This window comes from Prosopis cineraria, unplaced genomic scaffold (assembly GCF_029017545.1).
Source record: "Prosopis cineraria cultivar Desert tree isolate PC_DT_omini unplaced genomic scaffold, ASM2901754v1 PC11, whole genome shotgun sequence".
Classification (NCBI taxonomy): Eukaryota; Viridiplantae; Streptophyta; class Magnoliopsida; order Fabales; family Fabaceae; genus Prosopis; species Prosopis cineraria.
Genome location: NW_026555342.1, coordinates 1,845,504 through 1,866,216, shown reverse-complemented (window position 1 = coordinate 1,866,216; position 20,713 = coordinate 1,845,504). Strand labels below are relative to the sequence as shown.

At 34.4% G+C, this 20,713-nt stretch overlaps 4 protein-coding genes and 1 long non-coding RNA gene across 10 annotated transcripts; 1 reads left to right on the top strand and 4 right to left on the bottom strand.

Annotated features, from left to right (window-relative positions):
- The first annotated feature begins 644 nt into the window (after window positions 1-644).
- LOC129284858 (uncharacterized) lies at window positions 645-4,049 on the top strand. Its single transcript, XM_054920349.1, has 4 exons — window positions 645-1,582; window positions 2,875-2,967; window positions 3,716-3,783; window positions 3,872-4,049. Exons 1-4 carry the CDS (start codon window positions 947-949, stop codon window positions 4,047-4,049), a joined length of 975 nt encoding a protein of 324 aa, XP_054776324.1. The 5' UTR covers window positions 645-946.
- Window positions 2,636-4,071, bottom strand: LOC129284859 (uncharacterized). The gene is made up of 3 exons (XR_008586986.1): window positions 3,997-4,071; window positions 3,402-3,466; window positions 2,636-2,981 (listed from the first exon to the last, which is right to left on the bottom strand). It is a non-coding gene; the product is annotated as an uncharacterized LOC129284859 (long non-coding RNA).
- An 856-nt stretch (window positions 4,072-4,927) lies between these two features.
- On the bottom strand, window positions 4,928-7,908 carry LOC129284857 (metacaspase-3-like). The gene is made up of 5 exons (XM_054920348.1): window positions 7,395-7,908; window positions 6,428-6,761; window positions 6,220-6,340; window positions 5,355-5,543; window positions 4,928-5,216 (listed from the first exon to the last, which is right to left on the bottom strand). Exons 1-5 carry the CDS (start codon window positions 7,777-7,779, stop codon window positions 5,157-5,159), a joined length of 1,089 nt encoding a protein of 362 aa, XP_054776323.1. The 5' UTR covers window positions 7,780-7,908; the 3' UTR covers window positions 4,928-5,156.
- Window positions 7,909-10,928: 3,020 nt separating this feature from the next.
- On the bottom strand, window positions 10,929-14,324 carry LOC129286771 (metacaspase-3-like). 6 transcript variants are annotated; one of them, XM_054922793.1, is made up of 6 exons: window positions 14,111-14,301; window positions 13,795-14,033; window positions 12,529-12,865; window positions 12,328-12,448; window positions 11,341-11,544; window positions 10,929-11,247 (listed from the first exon to the last, which is right to left on the bottom strand). In XM_054922793.1, exons 1-6 carry the CDS (start codon window positions 14,152-14,154, stop codon window positions 11,188-11,190), a joined length of 1,005 nt encoding a protein of 334 aa, XP_054778768.1. In that variant the 5' UTR covers window positions 14,155-14,301; the 3' UTR covers window positions 10,929-11,187. The 6 variants fall into 6 exon arrangements, 5 of the variants coding, with proteins under 5 accessions (XP_054778768.1, XP_054778767.1, XP_054778772.1 ...); XM_054922792.1 differs by having other exon boundaries at window positions 13,795-14,322; XM_054922794.1 differs by lacking the exon at window positions 10,929-11,247 and having other exon boundaries at window positions 11,392-11,544; window positions 12,396-12,448; window positions 13,795-14,324.
- A 2,029-nt stretch (window positions 14,325-16,353) lies between these two features.
- On the bottom strand, window positions 16,354-19,714 carry LOC129285099 (metacaspase-3-like). Its single transcript, XM_054920650.1, has 6 exons — window positions 19,115-19,714; window positions 18,779-18,977; window positions 17,877-18,207; window positions 17,481-17,598; window positions 17,205-17,384; window positions 16,354-16,593 (listed from the first exon to the last, which is right to left on the bottom strand). The coding sequence occupies exons 1-6, from the start codon at window positions 19,418-19,420 to the stop codon at window positions 16,534-16,536; spliced, it is 1,194 nt and encodes a 397-aa protein (XP_054776625.1). The 5' UTR covers window positions 19,421-19,714; the 3' UTR covers window positions 16,354-16,533.
- Window positions 19,715-20,713: the final 999 nt, after the last annotated feature.

Here is a 20,713-nt window from a genome sequence, read left to right as displayed (position 1 = left end):
AGACACGAAAGTTTAAACTAAACATAAACTTTCTTAAAAATAAATAAACCTCTAAACTATTAGCTTTATTTATTTGCCACGATAACTTCCGAGGCTGCCAATATATCACCTATTTCTCAGGATGAAAGAAATATTCTCTTCATTTAAAAATGTAAAGCATTTTTTAAGAAGTTATATATTAAAAAATGTATGGTATTTCTAAGTATAATCATTACCTCTTTTAAAAAAAAGTGACCCTATTAATAATAACTTTATATTTATTGTAGGGTGTTTAATAAGGATAAATATGAAAAGATAAGAATAGTTAAAAAATAGGTAACTACTTTATTAAGAGGTGAGATTTGACTAAAAATGCTTTTTAAGGAGTACAATCTTAATATACTTGATTCCAAAAATCATTCTGGGAAATTTAATAAGATTATTATATGTAGAAATTGATTTTCAGTTAACAATAGTGAATTCTGTAAATTTTTTAAGAGAAAAAAATATTTTATATTTTATAAAAAAATATAAAATGAATATATATATATATATAATATTCAAACATCTCAATTTTGGAGGTTTGGATTTGTTTCTGTGATGCTTTTATTTTAGGTAATTAACTGTATTTCTCTTCATTTCTGGCGCCCTTGAAAACTCTCACGAATAACTTACTCACGCAACCAAACAAACAGAAAACCCGTTGCATGTATCAGTTTCCTGAATTGGCAATTCGCAATCCTTGCATGTCAATGCCTCCTTCAGCTTCAGCTTCTCTCGACACGTCCTGTTCCTCTTTCCTATGCCATAAATAAATCAATATATACGCTTCGCTCAACTCTTCGCCAGGAACAAGACAAGAAAGCAACAGAAAGTCCCCACCGATTCAAATTTCAGTAGAAGAGAAGAGAAAGGAAAAAACCCATTTGATTTTCGCAGTATTGATATTGAAATTTGAAGACCCATCATGTTTCCCAAAGCATTTAAATGCTTCAGCTTCACCGTGTATAGAGATTGGCTTTACCGTTATTCATTCACAAACGCCGGCCTCCGATCCGTTATTACCGACCTCGGTGATGGAACCACTATGCATTGCTGGGTTCCCAAATCCCTAAAACCGAACAAACCCTCGCTTATTCTCATCCATGGATTTGGGGCAAATGCAATGTGGCAATACGGCGAATACCTTCGGCACTTTGTCCCGCGCTTCAACGTGTTTGTGCCGGACCTCCTCTTCTTCGGCGAGTCATTCACGTCGCGACCCGAGCGGACGGAGTCGTTTCAGGCTCTGTGCGTGAAGAAGCTGATGGAAGCGCATGGGGTCTGGAGGATGAACGTGGTGGGAATTAGTTATGGTGGCTTTGTGGGGTACAGTGTGGCGGCGCAGTTCCCGGAGGCGGTGGATAAATTGGTGTTGTGTTGCTCTGGGGTTTGCTTGGAAGAACAGGACATGAAAAATGGATTGTTTAAGGTTTCGGATTTGGATGAGGCTACGAGCATTTTGGTGCCACAGACGCCTGAAAAGCTCAGGGAACTGATGCGGTTTTCGTTTGTGAGGCCTGCCAGAGGCGTGCCTTCTTGGTTCCTTACAGATTTCATTGATGTAAGTTTCTGATTTTTCTGTTTTGAAATTTGAATCTGTTTCTGTGTGGATGTTTCAAATTCAATGGAAGCATGGAGAAAGGAGATTTCTAATTAGCGTACTTTAGATATTTTTGGTGTTTCATGATGACTACCCTCCTACATCTGGATTTGGGGTGTTTGCTGCCTCTCTAATGTTCAAAATCCCAGCCTTTCATACAAAGGAATTAGATGAAATTTCTCTGATTTATTAGCTGAGATGAAATACTAAGATTTTGGGCATATTCAAAATCTCAGCCTTCCATTCGAAGGAATTAGATAAAATTTCTCTGACTACTAGCTGAGATGAAATGCTAAGATTTTGGGCATTAGACGGGTCTCCTCCCCCAAAGGTATGCTTTTGGTTTCTGCTTTTTGAATGCTCTAAAGAATTGTCTCCTAAGAAACAAGTTGATATGTGGGGATATATAATCTCTACTATTAATTACTCCTTTCGGTCCTATTTGTAAGACATTTTTTAAAAATAATTTTTAATCCAAAATGTAGAACACTTTGTAATATTTAAACAACTTTTTTCAATTTTATTCTTTTTTGATTAACATGAAGGTATTTGATATAGTAATATTATTATTTAAAACCAAAGATATAAATGAAAGTATATATCATTTTTTTTATATCAAGAAAAAAATTAACTTTCCTTAATATGTGTGAGATGATTATAAATGTCTTACAATAAGAATTGGAGAGAGTAATTCTTTGATAATAATATTAAGTAATGTTTATAATAAAATCTGTAGTAAATGTGTTTATCCCAAAAAAAAAAAAAATCTGTAGTAAATGTCATGAACATTTTTCAAATTCTGTAAGGCGTTGGTAAATGTTTTAGTTTAAGTTGATAAGAAGTTATGATATCCTCATTTATCAAACTTACAAGCCAGGGTATGTATTCTTTTGATATATGACATTAATGCTGCACTGTTTGGATTATCGCCTGCGTTTCATTTATGCGTGAATTAGAATATCTTCATTAATTTGGAGAGTCAGATATAATTAAAATTATTGAAGGCTATTGCAAATGAATTGAAGAGAATTATCATAGAGAAGTGTATGATTGAAACAAGCAATTTGCATCCAATTGCTCAGAAGTTGACGTCATTCGGCAATGCTTGAGAATTCTGTGCTTGAACATTCATTCAGAAAAACAAGCCAAAGATTAACCGATACAAGGCAGTTTTCTGTAATGCGACATTAATAAAATCAATCTCTTTATCTTCCCAGATTATTAACCATGTTCTCGTTGATTAATTTGAACAGGTTATGTGTATGGAACATGTTGAAGAGAAGAAAGAACTCCTTGCAGCAATACTTAAAGGTCGACAACTTTCCAACCTTCCCAAGATCACCCAGGTACATATTCCAGACTGTTTACAGGACAGCAATGTCAATTACTTGAAGGCATATGAAAGTATCTTAGCTGCAGATTCTTCAAATATGAAAGTGGAGGCACACAACCAATTCTTTCTACAAACTTTGTTCGTAATTCTATTTTATGTTTGCTGTCAAGATCTTTGGCGACACCTAACATCCTTGAACATTTATAACGACATACTGTCACATTATTGAATCTCCTTTGGAAAGTTCTTGCATTTCCTAATTTTATTTAAGATTTAGATATAGTATGTCAGTGCTATTTATTTCTTTTCTTTTTGGCTTTTAACATCTAATTTAGCTACCGTTTCTACTCTGTTTAATTTGTCATTTGTTTCCTATGGTACAATATTGGCACAGAGATTCAGAATCAGGAACTTCTGCAAACTAAACAGTCTTAGCACTAGTCATACCTGGTGGATTATTTGTCATAAGCTTTTCCCCCTCATTTTTGTTGTTGTTGCTTCAAGAATACAAACTATAAAGAAACAAGCATACTGTAATTATTAGAAACTTAGACTCAAATGCATATCTTACGGGTTACAACTTACTACAAAGCAAAACAACTGCTTTCTTCTCTTGATGCATTGACTCCTAGTTTTCTCTCTCAAAATAAGCCAGTGAATCAGAAAACTAGTTGATCATACATACAGTGTTATTATCATACTTGCCTTCTAGTAGTTGTTTCTTTGAATTTTAAAATATTGTGGTGATTCTATTGGAACAGACGACATTAATTTTATGGGGAGAACAAGATCAGGTGTTCCCTCTGGAATTAGCCCTCAGATTGAAGAGGTGAGGTTTCATTACTTATATAATTTGCATTCGTCTGATCTGACATCGTTTGAAAAAATTCATTGAAATGTGAATGTTTTGGGAACAGTCATATTGGAGAAACTGCTCAAATGGCAGTTATTAAGAATGCAGGGCATGCTTTGAATATAGAGAGGCCTAAAGAATTTGCCAAGCATCTAAAATCATTCCTTATTGGACCATGTAATCACTCACCTTCTTTCAAGGAGCAGATTCAGAAGACAATCTTTGATTTCCACAAGTCATGATTGAACTTCTCTTCCCCAAAATACAAAAGCATCCACAAGCTAGAACCAACTTTGCTAACAGTGCTTTCATCTTCAAAAGTGAGAGAAAGTCTTGGGAATCTGAGATTCATGTGCCAAATTATTATCCAGACACTATATGATACTTGAGAATTTTTCCAAAAATGAATATAGGAAAGATCAATTGCTTTATCTCTATGGGATTGTAAGTGGATCAATCAGTAGGACATGCAAACAAGTCTGAACGTGTGGAGGAACCTGTCTCTTTTTCAAGAAATTCCGGAAATGCATGTACAATGACGAATGGAATATCAGTTAAATCATTAATGTACATATTATGTATAATAATGCTGTTGTCTGTAATTTGTTTTTATACTTGTTCTGATTGTAACTTATGAAATAAGAAAAATCCAAAAACTGTTGTACAACTTGAACTCGCAAGCTTTCTTCGGAGTTGCCTACTATCTGATTTTCATCATGGTTTCTCATTTAAGCCAATTCAGGTTCAAATTGCCCATATTGTGCTTATTAAGCACACGTTGATACACACACACACACACATATAAATATCGTATATGTGAATGACAAGAGAAAAATAAGAATATAATGATAATATATAAGAATATATACAACTTAGAGAAAAATTAATCATTTGATCGTTATAGTTTTAAATAGGATGCGACTTAATCCTTGTTTTTATTTAATTCTTATAGTTTTTGTAATGTAAAATATTAATTCATAGATTTTAAAATAACTTTAGTCTTTATAATTTTATTTTCTATATGTAGATTAACATTTTAAATAGTTAAAATCATATATAAGGATTGAGTTGTATTGAATCAAAGTTTAATAATTAATAAGTTATAACAAGTCAATTGAGCTAGTTACAACCAAATCAAAATTAGATGGACCAGATGAACAATATTTTCTATAATTTATTTCACAGAAGCACAGAGTGCTTTGGTTACCTATATAAAACCTAGACTTAGCACATTTTTCTTTTCTGTGACCATAAGTCCATGACTATTATAAGGCGCATATTTTGTTCTCTTTCTTCCTCTGATTTCAGTACACTTATATTTGCTCCGTTATTATATATTTTGGAATGTTTCATATCACAACAGGCCTTGAATGAATGTCAAATTTCTCAGAAGATGAAAGCTGCGGCTCCTGCAAAATATATTATAAAGACTCATTCATTAGCATCAACTTCTTATATGGAACAATGAATAATCTCATAAAACTGAATAGAATCATAAAGCAGGTCAACAAATTTTAGATATACAAAATTTGAGGATTGTTACGTACATGGACATAATGCAGAGGATTGTTAACGTGGAAACGTTGCTGGTAAGCATCCAAGCCAATGAGCTTCTTGGCTTCAAGAACCATTGATCTCATTGAATGCAGCAAGTTGCCATAGCTCATTCCTCCGGGTTTGTTCTTCATGGCTTGGATGAAACTGTGAGTCAATGCTCCTCCATTCATTCCAAATGCCTTTCATCATCATCATCATCATCATCAACGTGCGCATGCATGCATGCAAAATACATCAATTCGTTATTCATGAATATGTAATCGGTCTCTCACTGTTAATTTTGCAAAGTTGGAGTCGTCCGATGTAATTTTCCCATTTGTTATCAATTTGCTTATACATTTCCGCATCTTAATTAAGATTCTCACTGTATTTGTTTAGTTTATATACAAGCTACAGAAAATTGAATTGTTTGTTCGACCAATCTAAATAATGATCCAAAGGTCAGTGATCCAACTCTAATTAAACTGAGATCAATCCAATCATAATTAAAATAATATAATTTAATTAAAATATATAAAATATTTATATATAACCTTGAAAAAAATGAAATATCCATGTCATGTATAAATCATGTATGATCTAACAAAACAGAGTTATTAACGCACAAATATGACATGTACTGTTATCATTTTTAACTCAAAATGATATCATTTCAGGCTCAATAAGGGGATAAAAATAAAATCCAACATAGTCAACCCATTCAAAACTCTTAACTAGACCGGTGAACTTCACCAATTCATTAATCTAACCGGGCAATTTAGGTTTTAATACCAAGGTTTATACGGAATCGATTTACCCATGCAGTATAAAACAAACAAATTGGGGGACATGTATTAATGAAGAAATGAAACTAACCGAAGTGTCTCCTGAGGTTCCATCGTCATCACAAGCCGATATGCATACAGCGACCCCTCCATTTGTCCCTTTATAATGTGGTTTCCCTATCATTTGATCATCCCACTTGTATTCACGAAACCTGTTTAAACCCACCATTAGTCTCTCTCTCTCTCTCTCTCTCTATATATATATATATAAATGAAATCCAAAGGAAACATGAGTGAACCTGTTCATCCTGCACATGAATGGCAAGTCAAGAACAGTACCGCTACTGCAAGTATCGATGATGGCATGGAGTTTGGTTCCACGAGGAAGAGGCTTGACAAGAACATCGTTAATGGTGTCGTCTCGTATTTTGCCAGCGTCCTCGTAATCCACAGGGCACAGTGCTTCATCGTACCCATCTACCTCGTCCATGTCGTTGTCCTCAATCCTGGATCCGTGCCCTGAGTAGTGAAACACCAGCGAGTCCCCTGCCTTGCATCCTCTCACAAGCGTCTTCATCGCTTCTATCATGTTCGCTTTTGTTGGCACTGTTTTCCAGTCATTATACTGATCGTCTGCACATGTATATGCATGCATGGCTTCCTTAAACCTCAGAATGAAATTATTAATGCGTCAACCATATACATACTAAACGCTATAACCTAGTTAACCTGTTGCATGCAAATGCATTTTTGTCTCCTCTCCTTAACGTTTCGCGTTCTTAATTATCTTAGTTCCGAAAGCTTCATGAATATATAATCCCTCCATCCTTAATCATATAAATTAATAAAAATTAGTTATCTAATTAAAAGTATAAAAATATTTCAATTTTATCCCTAATTATTACAAATAAAAAATAAAATTTTTTTAAATAAATTAATAAGACTACTTGTCTTTTTTTTTTCTTTTCAATTTAATAAGGGTATAATAGTTTATTCATAAAAAATATGTAAATAATATCTTATATTTAAAAATAAAAAAATTTTAAAAAATTTCTTATATAAAAAAGTGGATGGAGTATGTTTGTGTGTGGGGGCGTGCAGTTTTCATGTCCGACATAATGATTGTGTTCGTATATTTGAAATATAAGGGACACGATAACGGTGAGAAAGAAAAGAAATTATGAGCATGTGAGGCTTATTAATTGCATTACATGTGGTTGCTTCGTTATTAATTACCCTTCCCATAAAGATAAGTATGTTGAGTACCTCGGAGGACGACAATGGAATGAGGATGAAATCCGAGGTAGTCTATGAGGAAGGCTTTCATGCGAAGCACATCATTCACTGAACCCTTCAGCGCATGACGTCCCTTCCCGTAAGTGATTCCGCACAGCAGCGCCCTCTTGTTCCCGCTGCCGCTGCCATATAACGGCAACGGAGGTGGCGCTTGTGGATGTGGCCTCATCACCGGCCTTGGCGGCTGTCGGTAATACCCGCCACCGTTTGGAGCCCCGTAACCGACCCGACCATTGTACGGACCCGGAGCTCTGGCTCGATACCCGTTTCCCGCCAAGTTGTTAGCTTCGCAATAATGTGGTGGCACTCCCAGAGGCATTCCACAGTCGCAGAATCTCTCTCTTCTCACTTCCATTCTTGGAAGACTGAGAAAGAAAATGGATCAGAACGCAAAATTAGGAACAGATCTAGGTTGAAGAAACTGTGTGTGTGTGTGTGTCTCTCTCTCTCTCTCTCTCTCTATAATAATGGTGGCTCTGATTAGCTTGACAGTGTCTTGAGGTCGGGGGTCGAGTTTTGCGTCTTGTATTTATAAGCTGCATGATTTAGCAAGGATCAGATCCTCTGTATTATTTTAATTTGAAGTGGACAGAGAGAATACGTCAGGTTATTGGATTTCCATTTAGTTTATTATTTATTATTGTCATTTGATTGGCGAATTGGATTCGATATATATATATATAGCAGAGAAAATTGACCACTAGATGTGTCAATAATTTAATGTGCATATATTTGCCTTTTGGAGATTCAGAAGGAAATGATCGATGGGTGGAGACGAGACCTGTGTGTGTTCTTGTTCTGTGATTCTTTCATGATATCTTATAAAATTGATGTGTTTGTTCTTGTCTATCCAGGGGAACGTGGCCGTGAAAACCCTGTGCGTGCTAAGCTTTTAATCTCATAAAACTAAATAACTGACGATGAAGTTATCAGAAAGATTAGGTGCATGTTTGGTTTCATGTTTGATTAAACTATCACATCCATATAGTTTTTGAGAATAGTTACTTGCTTCCGCCAATTAAAACCATAATTAAACCATCACGTTACATTATAATGCTTTTGGGTTGATAGGAATTGGGACTGTGGAAAAGATTGTAGAAATTATCTGAGAGTGTGTAGAGTTTATGTTGGGAGATTATGTGTAGACCTTATGTGTGTGGTGGCTTTTCCATAAATACAAAATAATAGTTTTTTCATGATTTCATACTCCACTCTTTTAAAGCCCCTAGCTGTAGATTCTTTACTTTTGTCTTCTTGTTGAAATGATGCGTGTTTAATCAAGTCTTTCCATAACTTTTTTCCTTTCAGAAGACCTTGGTGAGCTTAGACTAAAGGCTTTTAGCCTAAATAATTGGGGTCAAATTAATATTTTAGCAATGTTTTGAAACCCGAACTGAACATCAAACCAGAAAGAGTAACGACTCACAATTTTCACAATCTAATCGGTTAGACCGGCGGTCGAACCGATGACATAAAAATTAAATAAAAATAAAATTTATATGTACAATTATATAAATAAAACATTAATTTGTTAATGGTGTTTGGGACCTCAACTCCAAAAGCTAGATACTTGAATCATTGGAGCTAGAAATAGAGATATGTCAGTACAAGCTTGTGATTTCAAAGGAAAATATTGGAGCTGGAGGCATACTATCATGTCATGACTCACAAGCTTTCGATCTCAATGCTAAAGGTTAGATCTTTAGAGCTGGAGGCAGATGTTAGAGGAGAAGTTAGAGATTGAGTTTGAGCCATGAAGGAGAGATTAGAGATTAGAGAAGAAAAGAAAAGAGAAAATTAGTGATTAAAGAAGAGTAATTGTGAATCTAAGCAACTTAGTCTAACTTTTTTTTAATTTTTTTGGCTTTAAACTGAGTTGACCCAGGTTCGGTTCTCGGGTCAAAGCCGGTTCTCTCAAAACCGACCGATTCAACCTGGGTCAAATGCCAGATTGGTTCAATTGGTTGAACCGGACTATTTTCTTTAGCAGGTGGCGGTTGGACCGGTCAGACTGTCCGGTCCAGTTCGGTTTTAACAATATTGTATTTTAGTACCAATAATAAATTAGTGTTATGTTTTTTTTTTTTATTGCTCTCAAGTATCTCATATTGAAAGCAATCTTTGTTTGGGACTCAATTAAGAATTAAATATAAATACCTCTCTTAATAAAGATTTTGAATACTAACTTATCAAATTATGAAGGATTAATCACTTCGACATAATTCAATCCCCGTTAGTCAATTTTACTCATTCTTGACACTAAATGCAATATTCCCAAGGCCTACATTCGTTAATTACATAAAATTTCAAAACATAAATTAAAAGTTATAGATCAGTACTTATTTAATTAATAGCACCCCAACAATCTCTGAAACGCAATCAAAAAAAAAAAAAAGATGAGCCACAGTCCACACGGACAGAAATCAATATATAAGATCGACGATTTTTGTACCCAAGGGATAAGCCTTATTGTTGTTGTATCCTTCTTGATTTGGTTATTCGATTCAAAATCATTGTTCATTCGCATTTGCCATCTTGCAACTTTGTTTCTTTTTCCGTTTTTGTTTATACTTTTTCTATCAATTTTTATTTTTTTTATAAGTAAAGAAAAAATTAGATAAGTTGAGGTTTAATTAAGAAACGACTGGGACTCCAATAAGCTTCATTATGTTAAGAATACCAACAGACTCATGACTTATTCACTATTCACTAATAAGATCATGACATTAATAACAGGATTTGAAAACACATCCTTCTGAGATTTGAGTTGCGTCATTATTAATTATATCGATCTTAAAGATCATTTTATTCGTTTACATTATTAATATATAACTCTCAAGATGCTACTAAATAACGCAAAGTATTGTTATACTTTGAATACTGTTTTCACAGGGCAGGGACGCACCTAGCTACTAGCTACTTGATATAGCTAATGGGAACAAGTGCCCCTACAAAGATGTCAAAGAAAGGAAAAAAACTGTATAAAATGACCCAAAATATTTTCTTTTTGCTTCCCAGAAAAAATTCCAACCAGCCCCTATTAAAAGAAAAATTCATTTACGTACTTTAAAAGTTTCACTTATCCCCTAAAAATTTATTTAACCCAAATGTAATCTATATGTTATAATTTCAAATAATTATAGTTCGAGAAGGGAAGGAATAATAATTTTAAAATTAATTTTATTTTTTAAAAGAAAAAATTTTCTCTGCGACACAAAAGTGGTTAAATTTTATTTTTATCAGACAGTGTTATTTAATACATCACTACAATTTTATGTTTTACAACTATTTACCTACAATTTAACAACTATTTACAACTATTAGTAATTATTTAAAAACGATTTACTTACAATTTAATTTAACAAATATTTAAAATTACATTTTTAAAAATAATTAATATTTTTCTTGAGTAAAAAATTTTCTCTCACTATCTAGTTTTTCTGGGTTCATCAGTACCACAAAATACTAGTATTTTGCTAACAAATAAAAACGAAAACAAAAAGGAGAGAAGAACAGGAAGGGAATTAATCACGTTTCCATATTAACCAAAAAAGTCTATTACAATGAGTCCCTAATCCCATCTATTTATAGTAATTAATTAGTTGCCAATGATCATATCTCCTAATAACCCCGGCTAATTAATCCCTAACTTTTTTTTATCAATAATTAACCGACTAACTAACTTATTATTTTTTATAACATATCAGACATTGAGCTCATAATTGCTTGATTAACAAGTCAATGATCCGAGGAAACAATAGTGTCATAACACAAAGCGCTGTGCATGAATGTCAAACTTCTCCGAAGAGGATAGTTGTGCATCCTGCAAAACCCAATTCAGAAACCTTCTGTCAGCATCAATTCAACAGATTGTGGTACATCATCCAATACTTTAACGTGTTATGTATTCATATACCTGTCTGATGCGATCCATGCCAAGCATTTTATTGAGCAGTGAAATGATTGGACCATTCAGGGCAACTATACCAACTTTAGCTCCTTTGATTGCAGCACGAATGGCACTTAGCAATCGACCATAGCTTAATCCTGGTTCATTTTCCACCGCTTGTATCAAACTATAAGTCAAAGCACCAGTAACAACCTTACTTCCGCCAAAGGCCTGACAAAATCAAGCAACCCCACAATGTAAGTGCATGTTTGGGAAAACGCCCCAACTATGGTTTGGGGGGTCCAAGCCTCAATTGGGCTGTCAAAAGCCCGTTAGAAAGTTAAAAGTTTTGTTTGAGAAAAAAAATTTGAAAGGAGCTTTGAGGAGGAAAAGTTAGTTCAACTTGAAGCAAGGAGCATGTATTTTTGCTAAAACGTGTTGGTAAATGAGTTAGGTTGGCATTTAATGTTTTTTAAATTTTGTTCAGATAGTCTCTGTCAAACTAAGTTTGAAGAAAAATATATCTAAATACAAATCGTATTACAATCAAAGACTTTTATCCTAACTTCAATATCTTTTTTTTTTTGGTCAAAAGTTAGTTTGTCAAAAGTTTATTTAATCAAAGTTAATTTAATAAAAATTAATTATTATAATAAAATTTATGTTTAGATATATCTTTTTAAAAGTCAGTTTTCTCTTACCCCAACTCCCGCTTTCAATTTTACTTTTAGTTTCAAAAGCTTCAAACTTCTCCATCCCCAAATCTATTTTCAAACCTTAGTTGAATATGCTTTCACAAAGTCCTTTTCAGTAAAACTCTACACCCAAATAACATTGGGCTTCTTGAAAGTGAAAAGTATCTTTCTAAAAGTGAGGTGTAAGGTTACCAAACAGGTTATATTAACTTCAATTTTATAACTTTTAATCCAAACACAACCTAAGCCCATGAATCTCCCAAACAGTTTTCATCAATTCACATGAAAATCCATCGACTAAGAAATGAATTATACTGACTGATGTATCTACTGAGGATCCTGCATCTTCACAAGCTGATATGCAAATTGCAAGCCCTCCTCTTGTACCTTTATAATCAGCTCTGGGCTGTGTCTGATCCTCCCATGTATGAAACCCTTCCCTTGTAATGTGTATTGACATATCAGTTTTTCATAAGGACAGCGCAAGAGGTTTCAGAAAACAAGACTTTCTAAAACTGACCTGCTCATTTTGCAGACAAAAGGTAGATCAAGAATGGTCCCACTGTGGCATGCATCAATAATGGCATGAAGTTTTGCACCATGAGGCAATGGCCTGACAATTCTTGCATTGATCTCATCATCAAGAATCATCCCATTGATCTCATAATCAACTGGTAATAGTGCTTCATCGTAGCCATCGATCTCATCCATGTTATTGTCCACTTCTTGTGTGCCATGTCCTGAGAAGTGAAACACCAATGAATCCCCTGGCCTGCAACCCTCAACCAGCCAACGCATGGCCGTTTGAATGTTCTTTTTGGTTGGGATTTTCAGTGGGTTTTTCTCCTCCTTATCATCTGCAGTTTTTTAAGTGTTCAAAATTAACATAGAATGAAACAAACTGATATCTTAAATGGTACCTTATTGCTTTTTTTTTTTTTCTTTCTTATCATTTCTAAACAGGTTTTCTCCCACAATTTTTCACTTGGCTAACCATAGATATGACCATGTACATGCATATTTGCTTCATACTTTCAAAAGAAGCACTGTCATAGTACTATGTCATCATAAAAGTATACTGTTCAAATAAAACCTTGTCTTAATTGTAGGATACTTTCAACTATTTCATGTATTTTAAGAAAATTCAGTTTTCTTTTTAATATCGTCAAAAAAATGAGATATACTTTTATTTTTATCTTTGACTTTACATAATAATACAACTAATAACTAGGCTTTAAATAACTTCTCTTGAATAGCCTACCATGAGGTCATTAATCTGTTACTCATAAGTTCCAATAATTGTAGTGGTGTGGATTTGGAAAGCCAATCAGCGACGATTCATGGAGAGAGAGATTCAATGATTCTGACTTTTGACACATGCACAAAGGTTAATTAAAAAAAAGCAGATTTTCAACAATTCGTAACTCATCCCACATTAATCAAGAAAGGGTGAAATTGAGAGAGAAGAAAAGTTTAAATATTACAAGGTATTGGACATTTTGGAGCATAAATTACTTTTAGAAGTTATTCTACAATTAATACCAGGGGGAATATGTCAATGAAGTTTATTTTTTGTGGTTTGGTGAGTTATCACTTATTAGTTTCATTCATATAACTCATAAATAATTTGAAAAAAAAAATGCAAATGTAAAATACATTATCAGCTATAGAATAATTAAATTGATTAAAACAAATTCATAGAACTAATTGAAGAGTATAGTAAACTAGCACCAAGTTAAACCTACTGTGACAGCTAGAAAATTGTTCACTGCACTGGAATTATTACCTGTGAGCATAAGAATGGAGTCGCCAGGAAACCCAAACTGGTTTATAAGAAAATATCTCATGAACTTAACATCATTCATAGAACCCTTAAGCCTGTAACTTCGTCGGTGGTAGCAAATTCCACATAGCAATGCTCTCTTTGAGCCATAAGCAGAAGCAGGCACCAGTGGAGCTTGTGGCCTTAATAGCTGAGGCTGAGGAGGATAATAGCCATAATGAGGTGTGCCATAACCTACATTGCTGTTAAATGAACCAGTAATCATAGTATTTATGAACCCTCTTAACCTGTTTGCAGCATGAGACAGAGAGTTATAGACCAGACTCGGTGTATTGCTGGCTTGACCAATCTGAGTGATGCCATGGCACACTGCACACTTGATGGTATGAGCCTCTGGTGGCACTAGCAGTAGTCTTCTGCAGTGACTGCACCTTTCTTTTCTCTCTGCCATGGTGGTCCGTCCTTCTTTTTTAAAAAGAAATAAAAAGCTTTTTGAAGAGTCGTGAGGCCAATAAAAGAAGGAAAGGTTTTAGAAATGAAAATGTGAAACCATAGGAGACTTAATTTTATCTTATTTGGTGTGGGGGATTGGAGAGCCATGCACAGAATCAGATTCCACTAGCTTTTTTTCAGTGGAGACTGAATCTCTTGACTTTCTTGTTGCTTCCATTTCTCAATGGATATAAAAGTAGACAAAGAATCCAAACCTAAACTGCAAAATAAGCAATCCCTGATTTCTAGCTTTCTGATATGACAATAAATTTAAAAACTTTTGACTCATTATAGATTTATCTAGACAAAAATCCTATTTCAATCCTCTTAAGATTGTGTCATTTTCGATTTGAGATTTTTGGCCTCACTTTAGTTCTCACAGAATATGATCTCATTCCAATATCATCCTTTCAGGTTAATGAAATGATATCAGCACAATCTTTTGAGAACTAGAACACCATCATGCTTTCATCTGCTAAAATGATACTTAAAAAAAAATCAGTGAAATATCAAACTGATGATAACACATTCTTTGAGAAAGGATTTTTGGTGATATTTGTGTTGTAAAGATTGAAACTAGGAACAAGTGCATGATATCTTGATAAAATTGTCAACTTTAACCCGTCTTCTCTGCATTCCGTTTTTCACCTTGAAGTCTAGAATCTAGATCATTTCTCAAATTGAATGCATTGGTCAGGGTAAACGCAGTGTTTTGAGGTTTCATCATTCATGCAAGTCCTTTTACAAAATCACTTGCTTTTGAACTAAATTCCTGATAAGCCATTGATTGTTAGGTTGAGGAAATCAAGGAAAAGATTACCATACTGATTATCTGCTGCTCTCTCTCAAGAATTATTCAAATGCTAATTGTTTGAGCTATTTGCTAGGTCAATGTCCAAAACAGAAAACATCTTGTTTGTGTGATTTTACATTTTAGAGTGACTATTAATTAGTAGCTGCTAGGCACAAGTTCACAATTTACGCAGGACAGTGTCCTAGGTTTAATAGATTCATCACAGTTCACGCTTCACAGAAATTGCGTCCTCATGGGGAGGAATATTGCGAGAAAAATTTAAAATTTATAGAGACCATTCATTGCATGCCAAATTCAACTAAAACAAGTGTTTCTGTTCTTGACTTGTTCTCTCATTGCAAAGGAAGCAGGAACCAGATTCTTGATTCTGGAAACCAAAAGATGCTTTGCTTGATGAAGGATATAACTTATTTACATTTTTAGGATGATTGCTACAGATAAAAACCCAACATAAAAATTTAAAAATATATTTCACAATTTACTTTAAATGATTAGATCTTCAGAAATTTTTTCTTTTAAAAAATGTTTTCTTCTTGTTTAAAATGAATATGATTTTTTTTTATCCAATTATTCAGTTAGGTTTATGACTGAAGCAAGATCACAAAATCATATGTAACATTCATGGCATGGGTGGTACAGATGAACGGGAGGAATATTGGGTCAAGAAGTAAAATGACAGAGATGTCCTGTCAAGTGTTGTGAAATTTTTTTTTTTCCAGTCATTTTCTCCATTTTTCCCTTGTGCTCCTGAAAGAGTTTACTTGAAAGTGTCACAGTAAGTATCTATTTTATGCTTTAACTTCTGGTATTCCCATTCAGGATCTGAAGATCCATTTTCAGAACTCTATGTTTGCAAAACCCTAAGAAACTCTCAAAAAAAAAAAAAAAATGGTCTCAGCGAGTCAAGAGAATGAAGGCAAAGGACGGAAAATTCATTTTCTGGATCAAGAATCAACGGTAACTCTAAGCTGTTTGTCTCATTTTGGAAAAGGTAGCATCAAATTTTTCAGTTTCAAAGTACATAGTATGTTTGAAGGCAGGGAATTTACATGCTGTATGGTTTGGTTAAGAAAGGATAGCTATATTTCGGAATGCATATTCTTGTTCTATATAAAATCATTTATCAAAAATGCCGGAAAAGTAATAATAAAGCTTTGGTTCCCTGTAGCATCCTCCTTTTACATGGAAACTTTTCCCCCAATATTATGTAATGCTTTTAAGCTGAGATCATATACTGATATTCTGACACTGATATAGAAATGAGAATTCCAGATTAATACAAAAAGGATTATGATCTTCTGCAATAATGCACCATACATTTAGGAGAGAGATTAACATCAAATAATGGAAGTGCCCAGTTTCTTCTCTTTACACGCACTCCCTATTCTCTCTCCATCTCCGTTTAAATACAAGTTGTACGGATAAGATTGTTCAGCTCACAATGTGAATGTCGTCTTGAAAACATCAAATTTTTCAGATGATGATAGAATAGGATCCTGAAAATTTCAATAAAAAATCAGTTCATGTTAATGTAAATCAGGACTCAGGACATTCTAATTATGATTTAGAGGGAAAAAGTTTAATAATAAAAAAAAAAAAAGGTTAAAGGATGTTCTTAATATTGTTTAGGAGGTAACGCATTGGTCCTTTCATTACCATTGATGAGCTATATAATCAGATTCTCTGCTTTAGAAATTGAAAAGAGAAACTTCTGACCGAAGAAAAACTTCATAAGTTACCACATTTATTCATCAATCATGCTTCATATTTGAGAGGACGAAGCTCTGCTAATGTGCAGAAAGCTCTCCCTTGCTTGAGAGTTGTACTATTAGTTATCCTATGCAAGGCGGAGATCTCACCATTGGGAATAATCATATCCTTTACACATCATGGGATCTTAAATATTATCTTTGATATTTATCAACCTACCCGGAAGCTTAAGCTAAGGGCCAAACGATGACATTTATATTTACAAAAGAGATGTTTTGCTGGTGAAGTAACCATTACATCCCCTACTAGTGAAGTAGTCAAGGGAATCGCCTGCTAAATAGCATCCTAGGATAAACTCTTCCTATAATACTAGCAATGAATGGGGAAAGGAGCCAACCTGTATAATATAATGCCGGCAAGAACGATGACATATTCTGGGATAACAGCTCTTTTGATTAATCGTTGCAATTCCCTCTTGGATCTTTTTTAGTATCCCTCCATATGTTATAACTGGGTTTTCTTTGATTGCTTTTATAAAAAGATAGGTCATAACACCATGCATTCCCCTTCTAAAAGCCTGCATAAGTAGGTCAAAACTCAGGTAGTGAATTAGCCTCCTCATTGCATGGTGAAGGAAAAATTAGAAAAACAATAAAAAAAAAAAGATTTATACTGTTGTATCAACAGCAATCTGATTATCTTCACAAGCGCTGAAACAAATGGCCAGACCACCGCTTGTATGTTTTCTCATAGGCACTTTTGCGGGGGGTTTGTTATCCTCCCACTCATGGCTGCAAGTAGTTAAGAAGCGTGATAGATTATAACAAATACAAGTTACGAGCCTTGATTTAGTGGCTTAAGCATTTGAATTGAAATGATCTAATATTAGAGCCTTTATAATGAAGTAGTTTAGAGTGAGATCCTTAACAGTGTTTCAAGCCCAAGGTATAACAAGCGTTTGATCTGAAAAAGTTATGGTGTAGAGATTAATCATTTTGAGTTCAAGAAAGGCAAAGAAGGATTCGTTAGGAAACAGAACAAATAGAGAAGATGCCCAAAATTCACTTACTTCTCTAGTTTATAGACATAAGCAAGATCAAGAATTGTGCCACTATGACAAGCATCAACAATAGCATGAAGTTTGACGCCCTTCTCTAGTGGCCAAACAAGGATAGAGTTTAAATCATTGTCAACGATCATGCCTTCTCGCAGAAAATCAACAGGACAAAGAGTTTCATCGAATCCATCAAGCTCATCTTCCTTCAAATCAGGCTGTTGCAGCCCATGTCCTGAGAAGTAAAAGACCAGTGAGTCTCCTGCCCGGCAGCCCTCCACGAGCCACTTTAAGGACTCTAATATGTTCTTCTTCGTTGGAACTAAATGTTGATCTTTCTCATCTTCTGCAATTTGGTTTAGTTAATTTTGGATAGAGATCCATCTGTATGTCAGTATTGACAATATTAAACAATGTAAACACTGGAAAAGCTGAGCATATACTTAAGGGACATACGAGATACCATACTACCTAGAAAATTGCTTCAATGATAATTAGACTTAGATGACTTCAGGGCTTCAAGAAACAAACTGATAAATAAACTCGTCATCTGCAAAATTTTATCAAGGATACCATATTGTGGAATGTCGAAGGTTGAGGATATAGTAAACTATTCATGAGGTTTACATAGTTTTTGGGCAGTAGATCTTGATATTATTTATCAGAGTCTTTTATAACCAAGTGATTGGGAGGTAAGCTCATATTGTCTTGCTCCCAATTAAAATTAAGTCTTAAGGGCACAAAAAAGGTTTCAAGCTATTCATGGACTTTTGCCCAAAAGGCGTGAACTTTTGAGGTGGACTGGTTCTTCACACAAAATACAGTGAGATTTTAACAAATCAAGGGCTCGGAAAAATTAAAGATACTCAATCAGAAAAATTAAATTTGATCATCAGCTAAAAGGTTTCAAGAGATACCCGTGAGAATACGGATGCTCTCTTTTGGAAAATCAAAGAATTTAACCAGCATCTCTCTCATGTTCATAACATCATTAATGGTTCCTTTGAGCTTGTATCTTTTTTTCTTGTAGGTAACTCCGCATAGCAACGCTCGCTTGTTACATCTGCTAGACAAGGCGAAGGGAGATTCTGTTGAAGACGACGATGACTGATGGCTCTGCACATTAGCATTTTTTTGTTAACCCAGAGAAGCAGAACCAAAATAAAATGCTGGAGAAGAACTTTCTGAAGACAATTCAATAATCCCGATACTCTCAATTAAAATACTGTTGTATAAAGAATTCAAGGCATCACCCTGTCAGACTGATTACGTTTGAACAATATAGAATCAAGTTTCAGCTTTTGGCCGGGAATTGGACTGTCTGAGCTCCGTTGCACAGGTCCTGAAATTGTAGTAACAGCTTGGCAGATAGAGCATCGGTATGCACCAGTCTTTATGGGAACTACAAACTCTCCTCCACAGCCTGAGCAGGTAATCTTTGCTTGCGCATTTGGACGTGAAAAAATAACTCTCTGGCAATTATAGCAATGATATACAATAGTGCTTGTGGGAAACAAAATTCCCCTTCTGCAGGTTCCACATTTTAGTTCAGCTTCCATAGTTTTCTGAATAAATTTCTATGAGCGAGTGAAGACTGAACTGAATGCGATCACATGAATGACTTTCACCTATGTGAATTCATTTGTTATGATGGTAGGCAGTAGCGTTTACAAAGGGTTGAAAGCTATGCTCAGACGTAAAAAGTGTCTTTTGGGGAACACCTTGGAAGCAAAATCCTAAATGCATCCTAGGGAATGAGATAGATCAACGAGAGGATTGTGATTATGTTTTAAACAAAACCTGAGAATACTCTAAAAGGCTTACAGTGATGCAGAGAAAAATGATCAATGGGATAAAAGAAATGATAGTGGATAGACAATCAAACCGCATTCTCGAGGCAAATGTGAGGTTCCGAAATTGATAGGACCAATGTTATGAAAAACTTGAACCGGTCAAGGTACTGGTTCACGATTCAATGGTCGGACCGCGGTTTGAACCGTGGTCCAACCAGTCATAAATAAATTGATATATTTTAAATATTATATATTTAAAATAGAAATAAATAATTATATATAGTAACAAAAATGAATGTTTAAATTTCAAACAAAATAATATACAATAAAAAATATAACATCCATCAATATTACATTATTTTTATCCAAAACATATGCAAGTGTTTCATAATTCATAATTTATAACTTTAAAATATATACACATATACATAATTTATACATATTTCATATTTTTTTATTTCATAATACTTATTAGGTATAAATATGTATAAATTATAATTTTAAAATTTGAATTAAAAATAAAAAAATTAAAAAATAATATAACCGGTTCTTGCCCAGTTTTGACCGGTTTTACCGGTTCGTGACCGGTTCCTAAAATTTTCAGTTTTTTGTGATGACTGGACCGGACTTGAGACTGATTTTCAGTTGAACCGGTTTGACCGGCCGGTCCAGTCCGGTTTTGTTAACACTGGATAGGACGGAAGGCAATGTTGGTCAAATTCTGCAGTGCAAAGTTGGCCCCAAACGCCGATATTCACTGCCCTAAAAAAAAACGTAAAGGCAAATCATTTGCGAATTCATTCGAAACAAGTGGAAAATTCGAAGTTGTGTTGATCAAAGGCGCATCTCATGTGCACGTTAAGCAAAGATATGCTTTTCTTGATTCGCAAAGCAAAGCAGCTAGAACCAGATGCCCTCAACTTTTGATTTCTTTGGCCTCTGAAAGTGTAATTTACTAATTTCTCATTGGCATTCCTTTTTAATTCTTGCTTCTTCCTCTTCTTCTAGCTTTTTCATCTTCTACCAATAGCATAGCTTGATTGGCGTCGTTTCGTTGGC